The 21,546-nt window shown below is 40.7% G+C and overlaps 2 protein-coding genes across 4 annotated transcripts; one reads left to right on the top strand and one right to left on the bottom strand.

Moving 5' to 3' along the window:
- Positions 215-7,397, bottom strand: LOC8080287 (protein transport protein Sec24-like At3g07100). The gene is made up of 13 exons (XM_002446018.2): positions 7,170-7,397; positions 6,013-7,021; positions 5,788-5,926; positions 4,379-4,569; positions 4,178-4,285; positions 3,844-4,047; positions 3,471-3,702; positions 3,243-3,392; positions 2,994-3,150; positions 1,998-2,125; positions 1,582-1,904; positions 1,062-1,247; positions 215-908 (listed from the first exon to the last, which is right to left on the bottom strand). The coding sequence occupies exons 2-13, from the start codon at positions 7,006-7,008 to the stop codon at positions 681-683; spliced, it is 3,042 nt and encodes a 1,013-aa protein (XP_002446063.1). The 5' UTR covers positions 7,009-7,021; positions 7,170-7,397; the 3' UTR covers positions 215-680.
- LOC8080286 lies at positions 16,896-20,976 on the top strand. Of its 3 annotated transcripts, none has more exons than XM_021463880.1 (3): positions 16,896-17,088; positions 19,190-20,355; positions 20,443-20,976. In XM_021463880.1, the coding sequence occupies exons 1-2, from the start codon at positions 16,913-16,915 to the stop codon at positions 20,346-20,348; spliced, it is 1,335 nt and encodes a 444-aa protein (XP_021319555.1). In that variant the 5' UTR covers positions 16,896-16,912; the 3' UTR covers positions 20,349-20,355; positions 20,443-20,976. The 3 variants fall into 3 exon arrangements, with proteins under 3 accessions (XP_021319555.1, XP_021319554.1, XP_021319556.1); XM_021463879.1 differs by having other exon boundaries at positions 19,190-20,364; XM_021463881.1 differs by having other exon boundaries at positions 16,950-17,088; positions 19,176-20,364.

Genomic DNA, 21,546 nt, shown 5'->3' with positions numbered 1-21,546 from the left:
GTGAGGTAGAGATTTGACGAGGGCAAGCGGCCGAGCGAAGAGGCGCATGCGAGCAGAGGGCATGGGCCCACATGTCGGCGCCAAAATTTTACAGGGACACTTATGGTCGCCAGCTTCACCAGGTATTGGTAGACGGGTCCTCATCACCCTTTTTAGGAGTAGAGATATAAAACCCATGTGGTCTAAAGATGAAATACGTTCCTTCGAGGAATGGTTAAAAGGAACGTTCGAGGAATGGTTAAATTAAATGAGATCTCCTGTTACAAACAGACTAAAATAGCCAAAAATTAGTTTACACGATGGAACTTTTTATAACCCAAATGCCAAGTAACTGAACCGGACTAGGAATCAGATCAGGAAAGAATCCAAATGCCACTACACGACCCCAGTTGTATAATATACCCACACCACGATATTTGCTGCCTACTTATTCCGATACAACAGCTGTATTCTCACTCTGCAAAATAAAATAATCACAAGGGCAAATATTAACAGTAAGAAGCTTTTCTTTCCAGCCAAATGCTGCTTACAGGACGGCACATTGAACCGCTGGCTTGTGAATAAGATCTGCCATGGGTTTGAGAGATTGATTTGGAACTGGCAGCAGCTGAATCTACATTCTGCAGCAGTATACAGTAAGGCAAAAATTTCAAGCATCACTTCCTGTTGGTTCTTCGTCATTAGCTTTGTGTTTGACGGTGAATTTGCAGTATCCAATCAACGTAACTGCTTGTTCCAGCCATCTGGTCCTCAACAAGGTTAGATAGAAGCAGATAGCCTTCTCTTGGCTGTTCACCCTGTCGCACCACACGGCATAGCTGGTGATAAGAAGGATCCTTCTCCCGCAGGGTTCTTAGTATTTTCATGAAATTTCTTGACAACTCATTGTCACACTCTCTCAATAAAACCTGCAACACGCCCCACTTTAGTGCACATGCAAACCCAAATATATGGTACACTACACATTTACTGTAAATTTTCATACAAGAGCATTTATGATAAAGCACATAGAAGAACATAAATTTAGCCAGCAGTACTATTATGGAGTGGAAAAGTTGTACCTTAGATAGGTCAGGGTAGTTTGCCAAGCTCACTCCAAGAATGTTGTTCATGAGTTCAGGTGGGAGCATCCTACCTAACCACACTAAGAAAGTGAAGCCATCATCAAGGAGGTACAAACCTCCAGTATCTAAACACTGAAATGTTAATGGCAATCGCTTCAATGAAGCATCAATCTTATTTGGTTCCTGCAAAACACAAAAGATAGTTTTGAATCTTTCGATTAGTGTTAGGTAAACTTGTTTAAACTACAAAAAGGATAGAAATGATGCATCATAGTGCAATGCAAATTAAGCTAAAAATGTCTGGCTCTATCACATTTTATTTTAAACTAAAAGCATAATAATTGAGGACTTGTGAAACTATTTCAACAGACTAAACAGATCTTGTGCAAGTGAACATACTGGAAATAATTGTTTTTTGTTGATGACAAATTTGATTTGGGTGGTTTGGGCATGGCAAATCCACAAGCAACACTGGCTAATAGCAACTAAATCAGCTTAGTGGGAGGGAACAACATACCATTGTTAATACTTCATCAACTCTGTACAGAGAAGGATAGATAAAATTGAGCAGCCTGTTTACAGGCAATATCATCATGCTGAAACCAGCAGCACATCGTTCATCAAGAGAAACATCTGCATAACCTCCACGGAGAGCAAGAGATTTGCAGATAGCCAGGATGTATAATGGCAAAAACCTTAGAGATTCGGGAAAAATCAGTCTCCCGCCTATCCGGTGTTGTACAACATATAAATTGCGGTATTCCTTCAGACTTCTGACGAGCTTTAACTGTAACTGCTGCCGGACACTGTCCAGCTTATCAGACAGTGAATTTTCAACCGCTGCAGGATGTGATAATCAGTAAACTGTGTAATAACCATATAACATGTATATCGACATTTACAAAAGAGGAAGGGTATCCATATATTACTAACCAATTCTACCCAACAATGACACAATGGCACCAGTATCTGCTTGACGATACATTTCACTAAGATCTGTGACCACAGGTGCAGCTGCTGTGTGGACCCTGATACGCCTTTCACCAGAGGATGATGTGTATCTAATGGGGGTTGAGGACACAATAAGCAAGTACCACATGAATGCATAATATTCTCAAAATATGAAAAGGACAAAAAGTGTACATATACCAAAAAACAAAAAGCCAACAACATGGTGTGCGGTGAGTATATAAACGGACCAAAAAAAAATCAGGGAATCAACAGAATTATATTTTCCTAAACGACCATTTATGATGGTTAAGACATGCAAACACACCATGGTGGCCAACTGTGTTTAACAAACGTTTAGCCTAATCAAATGGCCATGTAGTCCACTTTTTCACTAAACAAGGACGGCTGACTCTTTATCATTTTCTTTTAACAAACGTTTAGCCTAATCAAATGGCCATGTAGTCCACTTTTTCACTAAACAAGGACGGCTGACTCTTTATCATTTTCTGTTTAGGCGAACACTCAGACATTGTTTTTTACAATACTTCCCATTAAATGGCACACTATGATCCATATGTATTGCTATCTGAACAGCTTTTTGCTAATGACAATTTGAAGGAGTGATATTCCAATGTAAAAATATCATCTATTGTTAGAGGTAACACAGATTTTGATTAGCCTTGAGGCAACTAACCCCAGGCGTCTCCTTCATATATATAGAGAAAGACAGATATTGCATTGATTACAAACAGCTCATTAGAGCTAATCAAAATCTGCCTGGGTACCCGCACAACTCTTGGGCTACCGAAGGTCTTTAATGACAGAAATTAACTAGCACAGTTATCTAAGAAATGCTTAGGAAGCAGGGCTTATTAACTACATCTATAACAACAATTTTTTGCACTGAAATCAAGGAATATGCGCAAGAATGCATATAATCATAAGAGTAGTGCAAATCAGATTGAGATCAAAGGATACAGCAATGCCACTTGGAAGTATACAGTCTGGGTGGTCATTAATGTCTCCTCCAGCGACAGTTGCATTGCAAAAGCTTTATCAGAGTCAACAGCTGGAAGGGCTAACAGGTCTGTGGACCGAAGCATGAAATGACCATGATAGGTTGTGAACCGTACTCCTGAAACAGATGTTACGGGAGTTAGATCAAAACATAAACTACCAAAGACAATTAGAAATAGAAAATGAAGGTAAATGCAGCTGTGGATGAACCTTTTCCACATCTGATACGCATAACAGATTCCCAGGCAGTCTCTCGTGTAAGGTCCCTATTAAGCTCAAGTTTAAGTTTGTCTCCATGTGTAGGTGCCTGGAATGATGGATAATGGTACACCTGACCACCAGTATACTTTGCCAAAGACCCTAAAAAATTCACATATAGCATAAAAATAGAGTACCAAAAAAAACACCAATTCAAACATTCCGGCAGCAAATTCTCACCCAAAGAAGCTATATCAGAGTACTTCTCGCTGAAAGAAAATATGTCCACTGCGATCTGATTTTTTGTGAATTCAGCAGCCATCTGTTTGTAGAAGGGATCTTCTGGTACCCTCAAAGTATGCTCCTTATCCGTTCCATATGCACGAACATCATCTCCTCGAAGTCTCAAACGACCAATACCAAGAGATGGCAAAGTACTCTGGAAGACAAGCAACTTCCCCCCAATTTGACTCTACAAAGGGATTTCATAAATGTCCTTAATTTTGGTGCAAATAATAAGGTGATAATGATATAAAGGAATAATTAAATATTCATTTTAATGAAAATTCTCACATTGAATATTACATGCATAGAATAGAAATAAGAATCATACCATAACCATGAAAGCTGCTTTAAGTGCTGGACCAAGAGCAGACTCCACATTTACATTGTCATGAAACATATTTGGCAAGCTATCAAGAAATGACTCCACAACATGTCTTGAGTCGACCAAATTAACCAAGAGGTCATCAGGCAATGGTAGAAAAACATCATCCAAATCAGCAACCACCATCATTTGAGGCTGTGACAAAGAAGACTGATACAAGAAGACCATACAGGTTGATTCAGTACAAATTGAATGTGACATTCAAAAATTGCCATGTATTGCAAAACAAAAGGTGCAAGTTTGAGTTGAAGAATGACTATGCGAGAGATGTTGAGCATGCCTTGAAGTTATGAAAATGCAAGGTGCTGTCGAAGGTTAAGAATCCAATCTGTGTTCGCGGAAAGCCTGGAAGTTCATCGAGGCATGATTTGATGGTCTTTGCAACAACCTAAAGAAATAAATGGCAGTAAATAATGTGAGTCATTAAGGAAAAAATAAAAAGATGTCAATCAGAAAAATTTTAAACGCAGATAAACCATACCTCAAGCAATCCGCTCCGAACTGCAGATACTGACACATCAATAAGAAAGAAATAGGAAGGCGGCATTGGTGGCCGCACCATATATTCTGTTGGAGCAACAAACTCTACAGTTCCCTTGGAAAGTTCAGGCCTTTGATCAGTATCATACCTTCTGCCACTAGCATCAAGTGCACAAAAGTACTCTCCAGGAACTGCAGTAAAAGAAAGCACGGTTTCCATAAAGCAGTTCATGGGAGAGGGTTTCTAGGGAATTATGTAGCATAAAATAGGCATATTATGAAAATATATCTCATGATGAATCTAGAGACACTTATTTGGTATCATAAATATTGATACTTTTTTCTATAAACTTGATCAAACTAAAAATGATTTGATTTGTACTAGAAAGACTGCAGGGGTAAATAAGTTTTCTAATGAAATAAATAATTTCAAAAAGATTAAATTCTGGAATGAACTTTAATTGAATAGCAATCCTTGATCTGCCAATTCTCAAGACATTATACATCAACATTAAACAAACAAATCCTTAATTTTACTAGAAATCCTAAATGGTTCTTTATCACTAGAAATTTTTCCATAGCATGTATCAATGTACGACTGCTGTTACCATCTGAATAATAGCAATCGAAAAGTTGATCACAAATATAACTTTTTTCAAAAAAAAAACAAAAATAGAAAAGACAAGTACTCTATTCATTGACACATGTTTCATGTTAAAAAAAGTGTTGCTTCTTTGGTATGGGGTGCTGGTTTTAAAAAAAAATCACATCCTGTATAGAATGGCCACTTGGCTAGAAGATTTCGCCTGCTAATTCTACATTTCAGTTTTTGTGTAAACCGTCCTACATCATAATATTCTCTCCTTTCAAACTATAGGGCTTCTTCAGAGTATGTGAAAGAACTAAGAAGGATGAAACGAGAGAAAGGGAGAAGGAAATAACCATGCATTGCCTATTTAATCACATTGGAAATATTAGAGAGAAGAGTTAAAGATTGTATGTAGGTCAGCAAGGAGGTAATAAGTGAGGGAAAAGAAGGTAACATATAAACATATAAGAATTGTATTTTGAAAAGGCAGAGAAAACTATGCGCCTTATAACTTTGGAAGACATGGAGTAGTATGCTATGCTAGTCATCACACTACACCAAGAACATAGTACAAGGAAGTTGAGGAAAGGTCCTTAGTGGTTTCTGCATCTAAACTGTGTCATTCAAAGTAGTGAAACAATCTTTCCTATCTATCACAAAAATGGCATATATAGTTACTGCTTTTTGGAAATAATATGATGGCTGGTTGAAATCAATAGTAATCAGACATGAAAAGTCATTTGTGTACCAGTATGTTCCTTTTAAGCCATTCCATAACACAGACTGGTACTTGAGCTAAAGCTCGGGATCGCTATAATTACCGTCATTGAGCAACGTGCAAAGATTGCAGCGCCATTTCCTTCCAGCATCTGCAAATGTTGCATAAGGATTTATGTACGTCCTGCATCTTCGACAACGAATGACACCGGCGGACCCAAAGTTGATAACTGGCACTTCCTCCTGAGTGACGAGAAAGAAGCATGTCAAGAAAAGAGCCCATTCAATGGAAAATAGAAACAGATTATAAAACATTAACAGTTCATTACCCCATCAGGTGATTCTGCAAGAGGGTGTACCACAGCTCCAAGAGGCAAATGCCACCTGGAGACCAATGACTGAGATGCAGGGATCGCATGGGTTGTCAGCCGGAAGTACCTCGGGTGGCAATTCAATGGGTATGCCTCCATAAGCTTAACTGGCTCCTCATCACCATCCAAAGGCCTTGGCAGCCCTTTTACATCAACACCAGGGTCAAGTGACCCAGGCGCAGAACTCAGTGCTAACGACTGGAAGTCCTCCACTAAGCTCTGAAGTGTGCCTCCGACTGGAGGGCCAGCATACGCTGCCTGGTTACCAAACGTGGCAGCAGGTCCCATTGGTGGAGGAGGCATAGTCTGCACTGGTTGTTGAAATGCTGGCCTTGACATCGGGAACTGAGGGTTCGCGGGTGGTGCACCGGTGTAATACCCTTGCGTCTGTGGCGGCCTCGCATATGTCGGTGGCGGAGGCAAAGGACCTCCCGTGGGAGATTGCGGCTGCGCAAGGGAGGACGGCGGAGGGCGAAAAGGTGCTGGTGCAGCAGCAAAGGGACCAGTCGGCGGTGGTCCAGCAGCAAAGGGACCCTGAGACGGTGGAGGGGACGTAAAGGGGCCCTGAGACGGTGGAGCAGAGGCAAAGGGGCCCTGAGACGGTGGAGCAGAGGCAAAGGGACCTTGCGACGGCGGTGCGGAGGTGAAAGGGCCCTGAGGCGGTGGACCAGCTCCAAAGGGTCCCTGTGACGGCGGTGGACCGGCTCCAAAGGGTCCCTGTGACGGCGGTGGACCTCTGAACCCACCCATTGCGGCGGGTGGCGCAGCCCCAAAAGGGGGCGCCGTAGCACCAGACTGAGGAGGCGGCAGCACTCCCTGCCGCGGCGGCGGGGCGAACGGGCCACCGGCCGCGGCCCCAAACGGTGGAGGCGGGACAGCTGCGCCGGGCACGAAGGCTGAGACAGGGCGGCCGGGCGGCGGCGGCGGCCTCTCGTTCCCCATCGGCGGCTGCATCGCGTCGGAGAACCTGCGGAATCGGGCGGCGGAGACGGAAGCGAGATGAGACAGGAGCCTTTTTTTTTTTCTGCGCGCGTGATCCGCGTGTTTCCCGATCGGATCCTGCCGGCGCGGCCTCGGATCTGGCGGGAGCGGTGAGATTCGGGGGCAGGACGTACCGAGATCGAGGCGTTGAGGCGGCGCTCCGGCGGCGACCAGGGCGCCGAGACGGCGGGGGCGGAGGCTCAGGGGCAGCAGCCGGATGCGGAGGAGGCGACGCGAGCGAGCGAGGGTTAAAAACGAACCAAGGGAGAAGAGAAGGCCGGCTTTGGGATCGTATGTCGCCGCAGTCCGCAGTCGCCTCCCCTCCCGAATTCTACAGTCGGCCCAAACGGATTTCTATCAAATTCGTAAAATCGTCTCGTTTTCAATCAAATTATTAATTTGAGTCCGTGAAAGTTGTACTCGCTATGTGCGTGAAAACGAGTTGTCTTAAGTCAAAATTTTATAATTTTAACTAAACTTTTTTTAAAAAAAAACTAAAATTTATAGTACCAAATTAGTACCAATAAATTGTCATAGAATATATTTTCATAAATTTATCATAGAAAAAAGACCTATCAAGCGTTAATCGTAAATAGAGACAGGAGTGTTACATTTTTTTTACCCATTTTGTAGAATAAAAAAGCTATGATTTATTTTATGATAATTATGACATCTATAATATAAATTAATGTTGCTAGTAATATTATAATGTTCTACTAATTATGTATGAATTAAAATAGAATCTTGATAGTTATTTTTTTCTTCGTTGTAAGACACAAAAATATTTACTCGTAAATAAATATATCAGAACTTTTTAATTTTTATATTATCAATGTGTTGTTACAGTTAGATATTATAAGTTCCTTGATTTCTTATAAAGACCAATAAAAAAAAGTAATTCTATATAGACTAGTAAAATTATCCGTGCATTGCAATGGAACTGTGGTTTAATTACTATCTTGTCGGCGATGGCAATGGTAGTATGATAGAGCGAGTTTGAGCATAGCGGTCACTGCAAGACGACTTAAACTGGCAGCATGACGGGTACGGCAGCACAACGTGCAATCTCACCAGCCACGACCAGGCAGCCTGTATCATGGCACGCCGGCCACCATGCAAACTTGGGCTAGCACTGCACAACGATAAGGTGGGCAGCAAAGTGCCCGTGTGGACATGGCTCCTATGATGACGTGGGATGGGCTGACTGCCATGGTTGAGCCAACATACAACCTTCAGTGTCCTTAGCAATTAAGAAGAGCAGTGTGTATGGAGAAGACATGATTATACTAGTTTGTAGAGATTAGCCTGACAAAAAATAGCTAGATATCATAAGGGTTTGTTGATTGCTCTACTATCGGTCTACCTAATACAATGGGATGGGTAGGCTCTCACATTTTCATAATACTTGATGTATATGCTATGTCTTATCTTGTCATTGTTGTTTTTTACACCCTCGAGAACCCAGGAAAATAGCAAATAGACACCACGGAACCAAAACACATGGGGACCGAAAAATAAAAAAGAAAAATGGATGGACATAAATACCGACCGAAAGAAATTAATCTAGAAAATATTGTCCAAACATAAACAGAGATGGTAAAAATGAACGAAAAATAAAAAGACCAAAATAATATGTAAGATAACATGAGATACGTCTACAGATTTAAATTTCTACTTGTTTCTTGAATTTGGATTAGAATTTTATTTATTTCGTATTAGAATTCCGAATTAGGTTATATGGGATCCGAATATATTTGAATTGGAATTAGGATTCCCAACTATTCAGGACTGGGGGGATTCTCCTGCTGGTCAGTACAACCGATATATGATTTGGTTTTGGTTTTGGTTTGGGTTTGGGTTTCCTGTCTGTTCTTGAGTTTAGTTTTGTTTGCATCTATTTCTCTGTCCGATCCTAAGTACAGTATGCTCTTGGTTTGTGTCTATGATACTGGTTCTGGATTGGTTGGTTTTCTATGAATATGTACATATTCGATTGGCTATTTTCTCTTTTTTTTCTCTCTCGATGAGCCAACATGTTTTTTCACGAGCCAACTTTCTTTCTTTATTTCAAGTATCACCCACCCTCGCTTGGTCACTGGAAGATTTTTTTATTGCAAATATATCACCTAGGCGGAATCACAAAAGGACGACTGGATTTTTTTTTTTTTTTTGCATTTGGAGTGATGCTTTTTGCGCTAGTAACAAGAAAATCTGGAGCGCTCGGTGACTGTGGGCTTATAAATATCTATACCCTCATGCTTAACATAGACTGCATCATCGGAGGTTATCTGGCCCACAAGATGAAGGCACACAACACTGGTCAACGTGTACCGCAATGATATAAGAAAATATTGTACCAAATAGAATATTTTATTTGTAACTCTGTCCCTTCACGGTATATAATGAGGAGCGAGGGTCCGCTAGAGGACATATCTCATTACATTTCATATCATCAATGCAATCAGACGCAAGACATAGATATTACGCTCTCACGGCGGCCGAATCTGAACAAAATTTCTTATCTGTGTCTTGCGTCACCATCTAGATCGTAGCTTGCGCACCTGTCTACTGACATTCTATTACCTTGGGCATACCCCTAGATAGACTGCCGACCGTATTTTGTTGACCGTGGCGTGCCAAGTAGGGGTGTGTGTACAGCTTCGTAGACGAGCCAGATGGTCATCATCCCTGACTTCGTGGCCATGGCGGACGACCTCATGTTCACCATCGACCAAATCACCTGGACCACCGGCCTTGACAACTTCACCGTCACGATCATAGAGGAGGCGCAGATTCGATCTACATCGTTCACCTTTTCACCGACGTCGGTTGTAGCTTCAACCACGCTAGCTACAGCTCCGACCACTCCAGCAACGTCTCCGACCACGTTGATAACGCGTTACCCGCACCTCTGCTACAAAGGGAGGCAGATCGACAACACCGACTTGCTCGGGGCTATTGACCAAGTTGCTTGGCCTACTTGCTCTGATCACCTGTCATATCACAATAATGATCGCCACGAAGAACGTCGTCGCTATGACACCGCGACCACCGTCATGACAACACGTTAGAAAGCTCGAGGGCCACACAATTTTGTCGCCACCGAATAGACGTCTGTCCTTCCGTCTAAAGATAAGTGCACTTCTAATATTTTATTTATTTTTGGCATAAATTTTGTATAATGTCCTTGATATGATTATCCTTCAAACAACTTTTTGGTAAGCCGATTAGTTTTTTCTCCTACACGAGTTTTTCAGAGCCGACACTGTCTCCGACTTCTCCCCACACGTGCACGAGATCTGTCCTCTGCATTCCGGGTGGTCCGCAATAGCTCTCTAGCGAGGCTAGCAATCCTACGTGTGCCTAGGCTCCGTGTCTCATGCTCCAGATTATTGGTCAGACCAGAGCTGGTGCAAGCTATTGGATGATTTAACTACTCGTGCTAACTTTAATATAACATAAAAGCTAAAAACTTATGTCAGCGTTGATTTTTTCTCTAGAGTTTTTTACATCATATACTACCTATTCTCCGTATTTATTTTCAGGAGCTTGGCCCAGTCAACAAGCTACGTCCGGGAATTTGTCGATCATTCCCTACATCGTGCTCGAGGACTGCTCCGACCACCGAGCATGTTTACATTTCCAACCATGCTCGGGGACTCGTCGACCTGTCCTTACGCTCTGCTTGAGAACTGTGTCGATCATCGAGCACGTTTACATTCACAACTGTGTTCGTGGACTTGTCAATCACTCTATATTGTATTCAAGGATTGCTTCGATCACTCTTCGACTATAGCTTAGAAACTGCTCTCCTTGGTTACATATGAATTATACTCATATACAACTGAGGGCAATTTTAATTTTTAGACCTTGCTACAAGGCTCATACGTCGCCTTCCAGCAAGCTCGGGGACTACATTGGTACGATGCACCTAGCGATGCATCTCAATATCAGAATTTCTATGTGGACTTTTCTTTTTAGACCCTGGCACCACATGTCTATGTCACCTACTACCAGGCTCGGAGACTAAGTGGGCACACTTCACCTTACGGTGAATATGCTTACTTTTTCAAACCCTACACTTTTCAGAAAAGTAAAGTGGACACACTTTATCAGGAAAGAAATCTTTTTCTCAAGAGCATCATGCATTATTCGGACAACCTGCTTCTTTCGTATCAATGGTGGTCGACTGTCTTCTGAGCTGGCCGAAATGTTGTCGCAACTGCTCGAACTTTTCTACTGGTCGGAGACGTCAAACCTGACTGGTCGAAGAATCTCAAGATGACGTGTCCCACCACAATACATGGAGCTCGGGGACTAGTTGTGGGGTATAATCCCCTATACTCTCATGGCTCGACATGGGTCGCATCGTTGGAGGTGGTCTGGCCCATAAGATGAAGGCACGACGTTGGTCGGCGTGCACCATAAGACTAAAAAAGATATTATACCAAATATGATACTTTACTTGTAACTCTGTCCCTTCACAATATATAAGGAGGGACGGGGGTCCCCTAGAGAACAGATCTGATTACATCTCATATCATCAATACAATCAGACGCAGAACGTAGGTATTATGCCCTCACGACGGCTGAACCTGGATAAAATCCTTAGTAGTGTCTTGTGTCACCATCTAGTTCGTAGCTTGCGCACCTGTCTATCGATAATCTACTACCTTGGGCATACCTCTAGGTAGACTGCCGACCGTATTTCGTCGACGATGACAATGTATTGTTTTCTTTGCAAAATAATATTGCTATTATTTTATATATAAGATGAACGAAACTATGTCCATGAGTATTCGAAAAGGGATTTGTGTTCTATTATTAGGACTCTTCCTAGTATTATCATATTATTAAAATATGTTTTGTTTAATAATACTTTTGTCCTAGTTTTTTTAACACACACTCGTCTCTATGAACATATGTATGCATACCTTACTTTTATGAGCACCTTCAAGAACCGAGTTAGACCAGTCCTAGTTGTATTCGTGGGGTTGGACTGGTATGAACATCATGTATGTGTATTAGGATCCTAAAAGGAAAAAGTTCAAATTACTCCCCTCAAGTTTAGTATATGTCCAAATTACCCTTTAAATTTACAATTGATTCAATTTACTCCCTCCAACTATTTCAGTTGGTCTCATTTACCCCTTAGCATGATTTATTATTTCAGTTTTTCCACGTATTAGTTGAGTTTTAGTATCAACTTTTGTATATAATAGAGAATATTATAAGTTATGTTAGAAAAAATATATACCAAATTTTGATAGCTTAGGAAATTTAACAATAAATTAACAGTAGGGATATAATATCATATAAAATATAATGATGAAAAATTCATAATGTATTTTTCTAAAACAAAATACAATGTCTTCTATCACCTCACAAATTTGAAACTAAAATTTGGTTTGTACATAGAGAAACAAAAAAGAAAAATCTCTTTAAGGTGTTAGTTGGACCAACTGAAATAGCCGGAGGGAGTAAATTGAACCAAATGTTAGTTTAGGGGGTTATTTGGACATAGGACAAACTTGGAGGGGGTAATATAGACTTTTTTTATTCTAAAACGTGATAGCTATGGACAATATAAAACATGAGAGCTATAGACAAACGTAAAGAGAGACAATTTTTATATCTAATGGAGTTAGTTAGAGAAAGATGGATCAAAAAATAGATGGATAAAAAATATGCTGAAATTTTAGGTGTAGATTACATCCTGCCTCTTAGTATATAATAGTGTAACTCGCAAATTACTGCATGTTTATAAGGTTTATATGTATATTAAGATTTAAATATTAAAATTTTTTAGCAACAATTTAACTAACAACTTTGAATTGCTATAACATAAAATTGATATGATTAGATTTGTAATTAAATCTACTATCTACTACCTCTATTCTAAATTATAAATTATTTTTACTTATATATATATATAATTTGTTATATATCTAGATATACATTATATCTAGACTAGATGCAAAACAAAATAGATATACCAAAAAATCAAAGCAACTTATAATTTGGAATGGAGGGAGTAATTATCATAAGATTATAAATACAAAATTATAAAATAAAATAAATTGATGATCAAAGTGTAATTTAGAAGATCATGTCATGTTAAGCTATGCCTTTATAAAATAGAATGGAGGAATTAATAAATGAACTTATTCACATATAGTTTGAATGTATTCAGCCTTTGAGGTTTTTATTATTATATATTTTTCCCAACTATTGATGCTAGTTAACTTACTCAGATCTAGATCCTTATAATGTAACTGACTCGTCTTATTGGACTTGCTATACAATCAATATATTTTTTTTGCTTTGTTAGTTGCTTACTTAATAGATTTCGTTTTTTGGATGTGGTTAATCATAGTCTATATCATGTTTCATCCTTTAGCTTTAACATGCTAGTTTCAAGTTCAACTCGATAATGTTATGCTTGCGTGTCTAGCTTCTTATTCCTTCTTATTAGTCCTTTTACATATAGGAAGAGCTCACCATCAAAATTGCAAACTACTAACTCCACATTTCTTGCCATAGCCAATATATAGGTGACACATTTGATCCAAATGACCTTTTATGGAGGTCACACATTTTTAGGTCTTGTGCTAGAGATAGTAGCATTGGAAGAAGAGGGTGGCTACTTGAGGGAGTGGTAAACAAAGCCAAAACATTTGTATAGTCCAGTATTAAGGTGTGCAACATCATAGCATTGTGTAAGATACTAATTTGATGGTGACAAGAAATAGGAATACATGGAGTCCAATAAGTGAGTTATTAGGTATTCAATAGATTCTCATGTCCATTTTTTAAAAACAAATAAGTAAACATTTTTTTATTTTCGGAATGTGAACAAAAGTTCAAACAAATTAGTAAAAGAGGATCATCAAGATATCATGATGTTCCATGAGTAATAGGCCACATAGACTCTAGTGCAAAAGACTCTTAAAAAACGTTTAATGGTGGAGCCTCACCTCAACTATGCACCATGCTTTTAATTAGGCACATCCTTTCAATAATCCTAGAAAAATGATCAAGTCAAGATTCCCTATAAAACATATGGAGTAGCATGCTTGCTCTAGATTTATATGAGTCTAAGTAAATGTCCTTTTCGTGTGCAAAAGTTACAATATCAACTTCGTTAGCTATACACTGCACTGTAAAAGAAGTCCACCATCCTTGGCAATGGTGTCATGGATGAGCACGGGAACACCAACAGCAACAGGCAACCGCCTGACTCGATGATTGTGGCACAAACTCTTTGCTCCAAATCGATTGCAAGAGCAACACATCAAAGCAGAAGCCAAGTTGATGAGGAAAGAGGAACACATGATAAAAAAATCTTGCCCGTCTAGAAGAGCCGATTCAACTCGTTAGCTTGGGAAAGGTTGTCCTTGCTTAGACGGGCTAGGTTGCTAGGCAAAACTAGTTTTTGGCATTTTACAAAACATGTAACCTTACTTGACAAGGTGATGCAAAGCCTTGCCTAAGAGCAACTCTAGTAGAAGCCCTCAAATCAGGGTCCTACTTTTGTTTTGGAGACCCCTCATTTTAAGGGCCTTTCATTTGCTCCAACATGAGCCCTCAAATTTATTCCAATGGACAAATTTCTCTCCCCCATGCTCTATTGATTAATGTATGCTTATAGATGAGGATACTGCGCGTGCACTTCTTTGCACATCTTCTTCACCATTGGACAAAAGGAGCGACAAGGAGGAAAGAAGGGGGTCATGACGGAGGAGGAAAGCAATGTGGATTCGGGGGATTGCCACATCCGGCGACTTCTACTTCGTGCTTTGCGACTTCTTCATGCAACGGTAGAGGAGAAACGAGGGAAGGAGGGGGTGAAAGGTCCTAATATGGCTAGAGGGGGGGGGGGTGAATAGCCTATTTAAAAAATATACAAACTCACTAGAGCAAGAGGTTAGTAAATAACAAGGCGAAACTTTTTGCTCTAGCTCTAATAGGGTGTTTGCAAGCCACCTATCCAACAATTCTAGTTGATATGATCACTAGGCACACAAGAACTATGTCTCTACTTACACTAGAGAGCTACCTAAAGTTTCTACACAAGAAAGTAAGCTACTCTAGTTTGCGGGAATGTACAATAGAGGGTTTGATCTTTATACCGTCGCGTAAAGAGGATGAACCAATCACAATATATGAACAATCAAGCACCACAAGAATGCCAATCAAACTCAATTGAAACACCGATTTTTCTCCCAGGGTTCACGTGCTTGCTGGCACGCTGCGTCCCCGTTGTGTCGACCAACACTTTGTGGTCCGGCGGTTAATTGGGAGTCCACACCCAAGCTCACCACGAGTACCGCAAGGACCTACCACAAGTGAGGTAGCTCAATGACACACGTAATCCACTAATAGCTGCCTTTGGCTCTCCGCCGGGGTAGGCACAAACCCCTCACAAAACACCAGGAGATGGTCACGAACAATTACCAACTCGTGCCAATGCTTCTTCGCTGCTCCAAGCCGTCTAGGTGACGGCAACCACCAAGAGTAACAAGAAAACCACAGTCAAATCGATCTCCAAGTGCCACTAGATACAATCACTCAAGCAAATGCACTTGGAATCACTCTTAATCTCACAAAGATGGTTAATCTATGAAAGAGATGAGTGGGAGGTATTTGCTTAGGCTCACAAGGATGTCAAGTATGCTAGAATGCCAAAAGAGTGAGCCTAAAGCCGGTCAACACGTATTTATAAGCCCCTTAAACAAATAGAGCCGTTGGCTCTTTTACTGGGCTGAACAAGGGACCACTGGACGTGCTGCGGGTAAGCCACCAGATGCTGGAACAGAGCGTCCGGTGCTCCAGAAACAGCCACGTGTCCCCTACTTAAATCTAGCAGGAGTGGTAGGAAAGCGCGACATGATGCCACCAAGAGGAACCCACATAAAATGTCACAACTTCTTCTCTGGTCGATAGCCGAGACGAGGAGGACTAGCGGAGGATGCGGTGCTTGGAGGTTGCTGGATCTGGTGGCAGCGGTAGAGAAGGCGTGATTGGTGCCACAGGAGGAACTATCGGACCGAGGAGGGACTAATTTAGAGTGAGACACGAGTTCAACGACACAAATTGTCGAGTAGGGGCTCCCTCGAGAGCCGTAGAAATAAGCACCGAAGGCGGGATTTGAGGGTCTCTTAAATTTGAGAGCTCTAGCAAGGCTTATGGTAAACCTTAGTTTTTAGCTCCATACATTTAAGGGCATCTCCAAGAGTTTTCAAAATAATCCCCCAATTTATGATTTTTGGCAAGATTGAAAAAGCACATCTGTAACTACTTCGAATCTATCCTCCCAGTCTTTTGGTGCTCGGATAAATTGACCTCAATCCTCCCAGTCTTTTGGTGCTCGGATAAATTGACCTCAAGGCACGAATAAATACGTGTGTATATCCATCGTGCCAATCTAAGGTGGAAGAATATGTAATAAGAAGTAGGACAAAGTTCCTAATGTAAAGGTATAAGAGAAATAAATTATAAAAATGCTTAGGATGATTTAGAAATAGTTTACGCATACAAGCTCATTAATTTAGCAAGCGGTTTTTAAAAACAAAGCAGCCAAGTCTCTAGTAGAATGCCCCAAAGCAAGGATGAAAATGACATATATTTTTCGACCGTATTCGAGACCGAATCCGTTTAGAAAGGTTTAAATATGTCTATATCCGACTCCGCATATTCAACATCTAGTAGCGTATCGTATCTACATATTTATAATATTAATATCTAATTATATCCTATGCGAGATGACTGATACTGTCTATATTTAAATTCGAATCCGATAAAAAATATAAAAACAAATCTAATATTAATGATATGCGATTTTCTTTCGACGGTGGATATTGGGTGCTAAAATCAGATGGTGAATCTGAGTCGCTTCTCTTCTTCCAGTATCCCCTTCCCTCTCTCTCCCTCACTTTCTTGGCGACGACTACGCCCCGGTGCTCATCTTCGGGCCCAGGTCGCCGGCGCTGCCGTCCTACGCCAGGTGCCCAAGTCTTCTTCAGGCCCTTCACCGGCGACGAGCACCAGCAGGTACGCCCACCCTTTGGTCTTCCCTTCCTGCTGTGCAAAACCGAGCACCCAGACCCTAATTTACTATTTGTATTCGGATCTGACCTAATTACAAGTGTTTATGCATGTATTATGCCTAGTAAACTTCGATTGTTTTGCAAATACTATGGGGTTGGGGTGTTCATGTTTACACCGATGCCCTTTACTGGATCCGCCCCTACTTGCATGTGCAATTGGTAAGTATATACCTGACTGTACAGTGTACAGAGATGGATGAATCATGAATGACAAATTGGCTGTCATTTCTCATGTGCGGCCTAGCATCTTTTTGGAAAATATAAATATTTTTTTTTGGTTCTATACACAACGAAGGCATTGGCCTGCTTCCCTAAGAATGTATATATGCACTTATGCAAGCAAATTAGGATGAATTGTTAGTGTTTGAGACTTCAAATGTATTTGGAAGTGAAAGCGCCTTATGGGCCTCAAATAGGGAATTCTCAAATAGGCCTGACCTTCACCTGGTGCCGCATAATGCTCAGCTCTGCACTATAAATGATTACTACGATGTACTATAGTGGTTTCGATTATATTTTTATGTTATTTTGGCACTTGTAGTATCTTGATCATTAGTTCAGTTTCATTCATTGCATTAGGTGGTAATTCAACAGAAGGTCATGCTAGCGTGATTACAAGTTGGTAGCCATAACTCATAAACATGTGCCTAGTCTTAGGCCCTGTTTGGTTCCTCTTGCTAAATTTTAGCTAGCTAAACTTTAGTCACTTTAGTAGCTAAAGTACCAAACACATTGACTAAAAGGAGCTAAAATAGTTTAGTCTCATTAGTCACCCAAGAGTAGCTAAAATAATTTTAGCTAGCTAAAGTTTAGCAAGGGGAACCAAACAGGCCCTTAGTGCATAGCAGGGCCAGCAGGTGTTGAGTTGTTAACAGAGCTAGTATTGGTGTGTAACTGATCTAGCATTTTATCCTGGCAATTTTTATTTATTGTGTTGTCATCCCATTCAAAGGCTAATTTGCTAATGTCATGCCAAATCCAGAATGTTTTTGTTATTGTATATAGGGCATCTCTTTTGTAATTGCATTTTCTGGTTGCCATTTCAAATAGAATTGTGGTGTGTGAGAGTTGGGTCTCTTGGACCCGTGTAAATTTGTTTCTACCTTAATGAAATGACACGCAGTTCTCCTGCGCTGTTCGAGAAAAAAAAATTCAAATAGAATAAAAAGAAGAAAAAAGGAAACACAAATAACATGATTTCATTGATGTGCTTTTGAGTGCTTGTGATGTTTAGTCAATTAGTTGGTATTTCTGTTTTATTGAATCAGTCAATCAGGGTAGACACTGGACAGACCAGCTAAACCCAGTACAGAAATTTTGCTTCTCTTGTATAAATATCAACATTTCTGGTCTAAGTGTTAAGTGGTTTCATCCACTGCACACCATGTACATTTGATTGCTAAGTATATGAAATCAAGATTCAATATATGCAAACTAATTATCCTAACTGGAACATGAGTTGTCCATAAATTTTATCGAAAACATGGGTCATGGTTTGTGATTTGCATCGATTGAACCTTAAAGTTCTTGTGCTTTTTATAGCAATAATTACAAATGAAGGTTCTTCATTGAAGAATGAGAAAAGAGCAATCAGCTTTTTCCACAGTTAACCCTGGTTAAGATAATGTCTTCTATTGTTTTGCCTGCTTAGAAACAATATTATATATTCCCTCCGTTCCAAATTATAAGTCATTCTAAGAATCTTGGAGAGTCAAAGCATTTTCAAGTTTGACCAAAAATATAGAGAGAAATATAAAGATTTATGTCATAAAATAGGTACACTATGAAAATATAACTAACAAAGAATCTAATGATACTTGGTTGGTACCAAAAATGTTATTATTTTGCTAATATAAATTTGGTCAAACTTGAAAAACTTTGACTCTCTAAGATTCTTGGAATGACTTATAATTTGGGACGGAGGGAGTATTTTATATCTTATATGATTATATGATCTAGCTTCATTGCTGAATGCAGATAGCAATTGCTACATATGTTTAGTCCATGTAATAATTTCTTCGATACTTACAGTGATTCCTGAACAGTTTGCTGAAGATGGCAAATGCAAAGAAGTTGTTCAAGATGGGAAATGCAGATACAGATACTGCTGCACTGCACAAGGAGTGGGATGATGTTCTCTGTCCGATATGCATGGACCATCCGCACAATGCTGTCCTTCTGTTGTGCAGTTCCCATGACAAAGGATGCCGATCCTATATATGTGATACAAGCTATAGGCATTCAAATTGCCTAGACAGGTTCAAGAAAATGAAAGTCAATGATGGGGACAGTCCTTCAGAGTCAAGCTCGTCCATGCCTAGGGGTACAAGAAACCAAAATGTTGTCCAGAGATCTCGTTTTGGTCTCACTGGAGAGAGCCCCAGGCTACACATAGACATATCTGAACCTGATGAAGCTTCCAATCATCAAGATGCCAGTCATAGACCTGCTGCCATTGCTGGAGAACAGGAAGAAAACAACTACAATGAAGGCCCAAATTTGACATTGGAAGCTCATGAGGTTGAGATGAATGGCCCTTCAGAGTCAAGTGACGTGTCAAGCTTAAACCAATTGTTGTGTCCACTGTGCAGAGGGGGCGTTAGTGGCTGGAAGATAATCAAAGAAGCTAGACAGTATTTGGATGAGAAATCCAGAGCTTGCTCACGAGAAGCCTGCACGTTTTCTGGTAACTACAGGGAGATCCGTAGACATGCCAGAAGGGTGCACCCCACAACAAGGCCTGCTGATGTTGATCCATCAAGACGCCGTGCGTGGCACCACCTGGAGCATCAGCGTGAATATGCTGACATAGTAAGCGCAATCAGGTCTGCTATGCCTGGGGCAGTTGTGCTTGGTGATTATGCTATTGAAGGTGGTGAAATGTTTTCACATGACCGGGAAACCAGTGGCCCAAGTGAACCAAGTGGGTCTCTTCTGACAACATTCTTTCTATTTCATATGCTCAGCAGTAGTCCGATTAGATCAGGTGATGAGCCAAGAGGCGCATCAAGGGGCCTGAGAAGGCAGAGAAGACGCTATCTGTGGGGAGAGAATTTGTTAGGTCTCCAATATGATGATGATAATGATAATGATGATGATGATGATGATGAGGGGGAGGACGAAGGGGATGCTGTGGATGAAGAAGTTCAGAGACCAAGGAGTCGCCGGAGGTTCATAAGATCAAGATCAGAGGAGCGGGCGTAATACATTGGTAGCTGTGGTAATTACATTCTTCACTGCTGTGAAGTTCTTTAACCATGAACTCATGATGACTCCTTGCATGATCTTTGCATGCCAGTGGAGATGTGGATGATGTGCTTCCTTGCGTGGTTAAAATGCTGGTGCATCCCTTGGAATCAAAGACCTAAAGGCGAATGGACCTCAAAGTTCAAGTTGAGAAGAATGCACCATCCATGGGCCCCTCTTTAATCAAGAAACACTCATTCTTAGGGCAAAGCTGGAGGTGACATGGAAACTAGCGTTTGGAGATGCTCACTCCATCACAGCTGGTGCTGTCACTGATGCACCATGTCTTCTTTACCTTTTGCACTGCGTATCATCAGTATCTGTTGTATATTCTTTCCATGTTACATTTCATTGAGTCCATGCTGCTACTGTTCTGGCTGATATCCTTGTTCAGCTGAAGCAGTTACAGTTGAATTTCCTGCATCTGATTAACATTATGTGTATACTTATTTCCATCCATTCAGAGCATTTGTGTGTGCGTGTTGTAATTCAAATGGTTGCCATCATTGACTCATTGGCTTGTCAATCCAAACCTTAGGCAAGTTTGATGGCAAGCTGATCTTGCTTGGTGAGACTGTTTCTGAAACCTGGTGCTTGTTTAAATCATTTTATTTTAAGATAAGTTGCAAACAGGGTTCATAAATCACAACGCGTCAACTTAAATAGCAAGTGAGCAATATCTGGCTAAGCTTAATTTGACTTATTGAACAAGCTGTGTCGTATTCACATTTACTTTTGTATATGTAATTTGAAAGATAAGCATAGCAAACGCTCGGCATCTAAACTGGCCTCGCCACTTTGCCCCAGTTGGTCTTTAGCGAGGGGAATCAAAAGGTCTTATAAATCTCTACTATAAGGGAACACTTAAAACTATACTAGGTACACCCTAGCTTGTGTCCCATGCTGAGAGAATTTAACCATTGTTCACCTAGAGATTGTACCCAGTAAATTGTCTCCTTTAAAATCAAGGGCCAAAAATCACAACAAAGGCTTCAAACTCAATCGTGTGGCTACGGTTCAATGGAGGCTTCAACGCTCCTCCCCCGCACCGCGCGGCGCTCGGCGGCCAACGTTCGATCCCTGCTCCAAGAAAATAAAAAAAATTCAAAAAAAAACCAAACACACACGAAAGGAGGAAGGAGGCGGCAGCCGGTCA

Source organism: Sorghum bicolor, chromosome 6 (genome assembly GCF_000003195.3).
Source record: "Sorghum bicolor cultivar BTx623 chromosome 6, Sorghum_bicolor_NCBIv3, whole genome shotgun sequence".
Classification (NCBI taxonomy): Eukaryota; Viridiplantae; Streptophyta; class Magnoliopsida; order Poales; family Poaceae; genus Sorghum; species Sorghum bicolor.
The sequence above is the reverse complement of the archived record's forward strand: the minus strand, read 5'-3'. Positions and strand labels throughout refer to the sequence as shown.

Excerpts from the sequence above, each read along its gene's own strand:
- LOC8080287 (XM_002446018.2), bottom strand. The coding sequence starts at position 7,008 with ATGCAGCCGCCGATGGGGAACGAGAGGCCGCCGCCGCCGCCCGGCCGC. Across the intron at positions 4,286-4,378 it reads TTCGGAGCGGATTGCTTGAG|GTTGTTGCAAAGACCATCAA; the intron begins GTATGGTTTATC and ends TTATTTCTTTAG. Across the intron at positions 2,126-2,993 it reads TACTTCCAAGTGGCATTGCT|ATACACATCATCCTCTGGTG; the intron begins GTATCCTTTGAT and ends AACCCCCATTAG.
- LOC8080286 (XM_021463880.1), top strand. The coding sequence starts at position 16,913 with ATGGTGAATCTGAGTCGCTTCTCTTCTTCCAGTATCCCCTTCCCTCTC. Across the intron at positions 17,089-19,189 it reads CCGGCGACGAGCACCAGCAG|TTTGCTGAAGATGGCAAATG; the intron begins GTACGCCCACCC and ends ATTCCTGAACAG.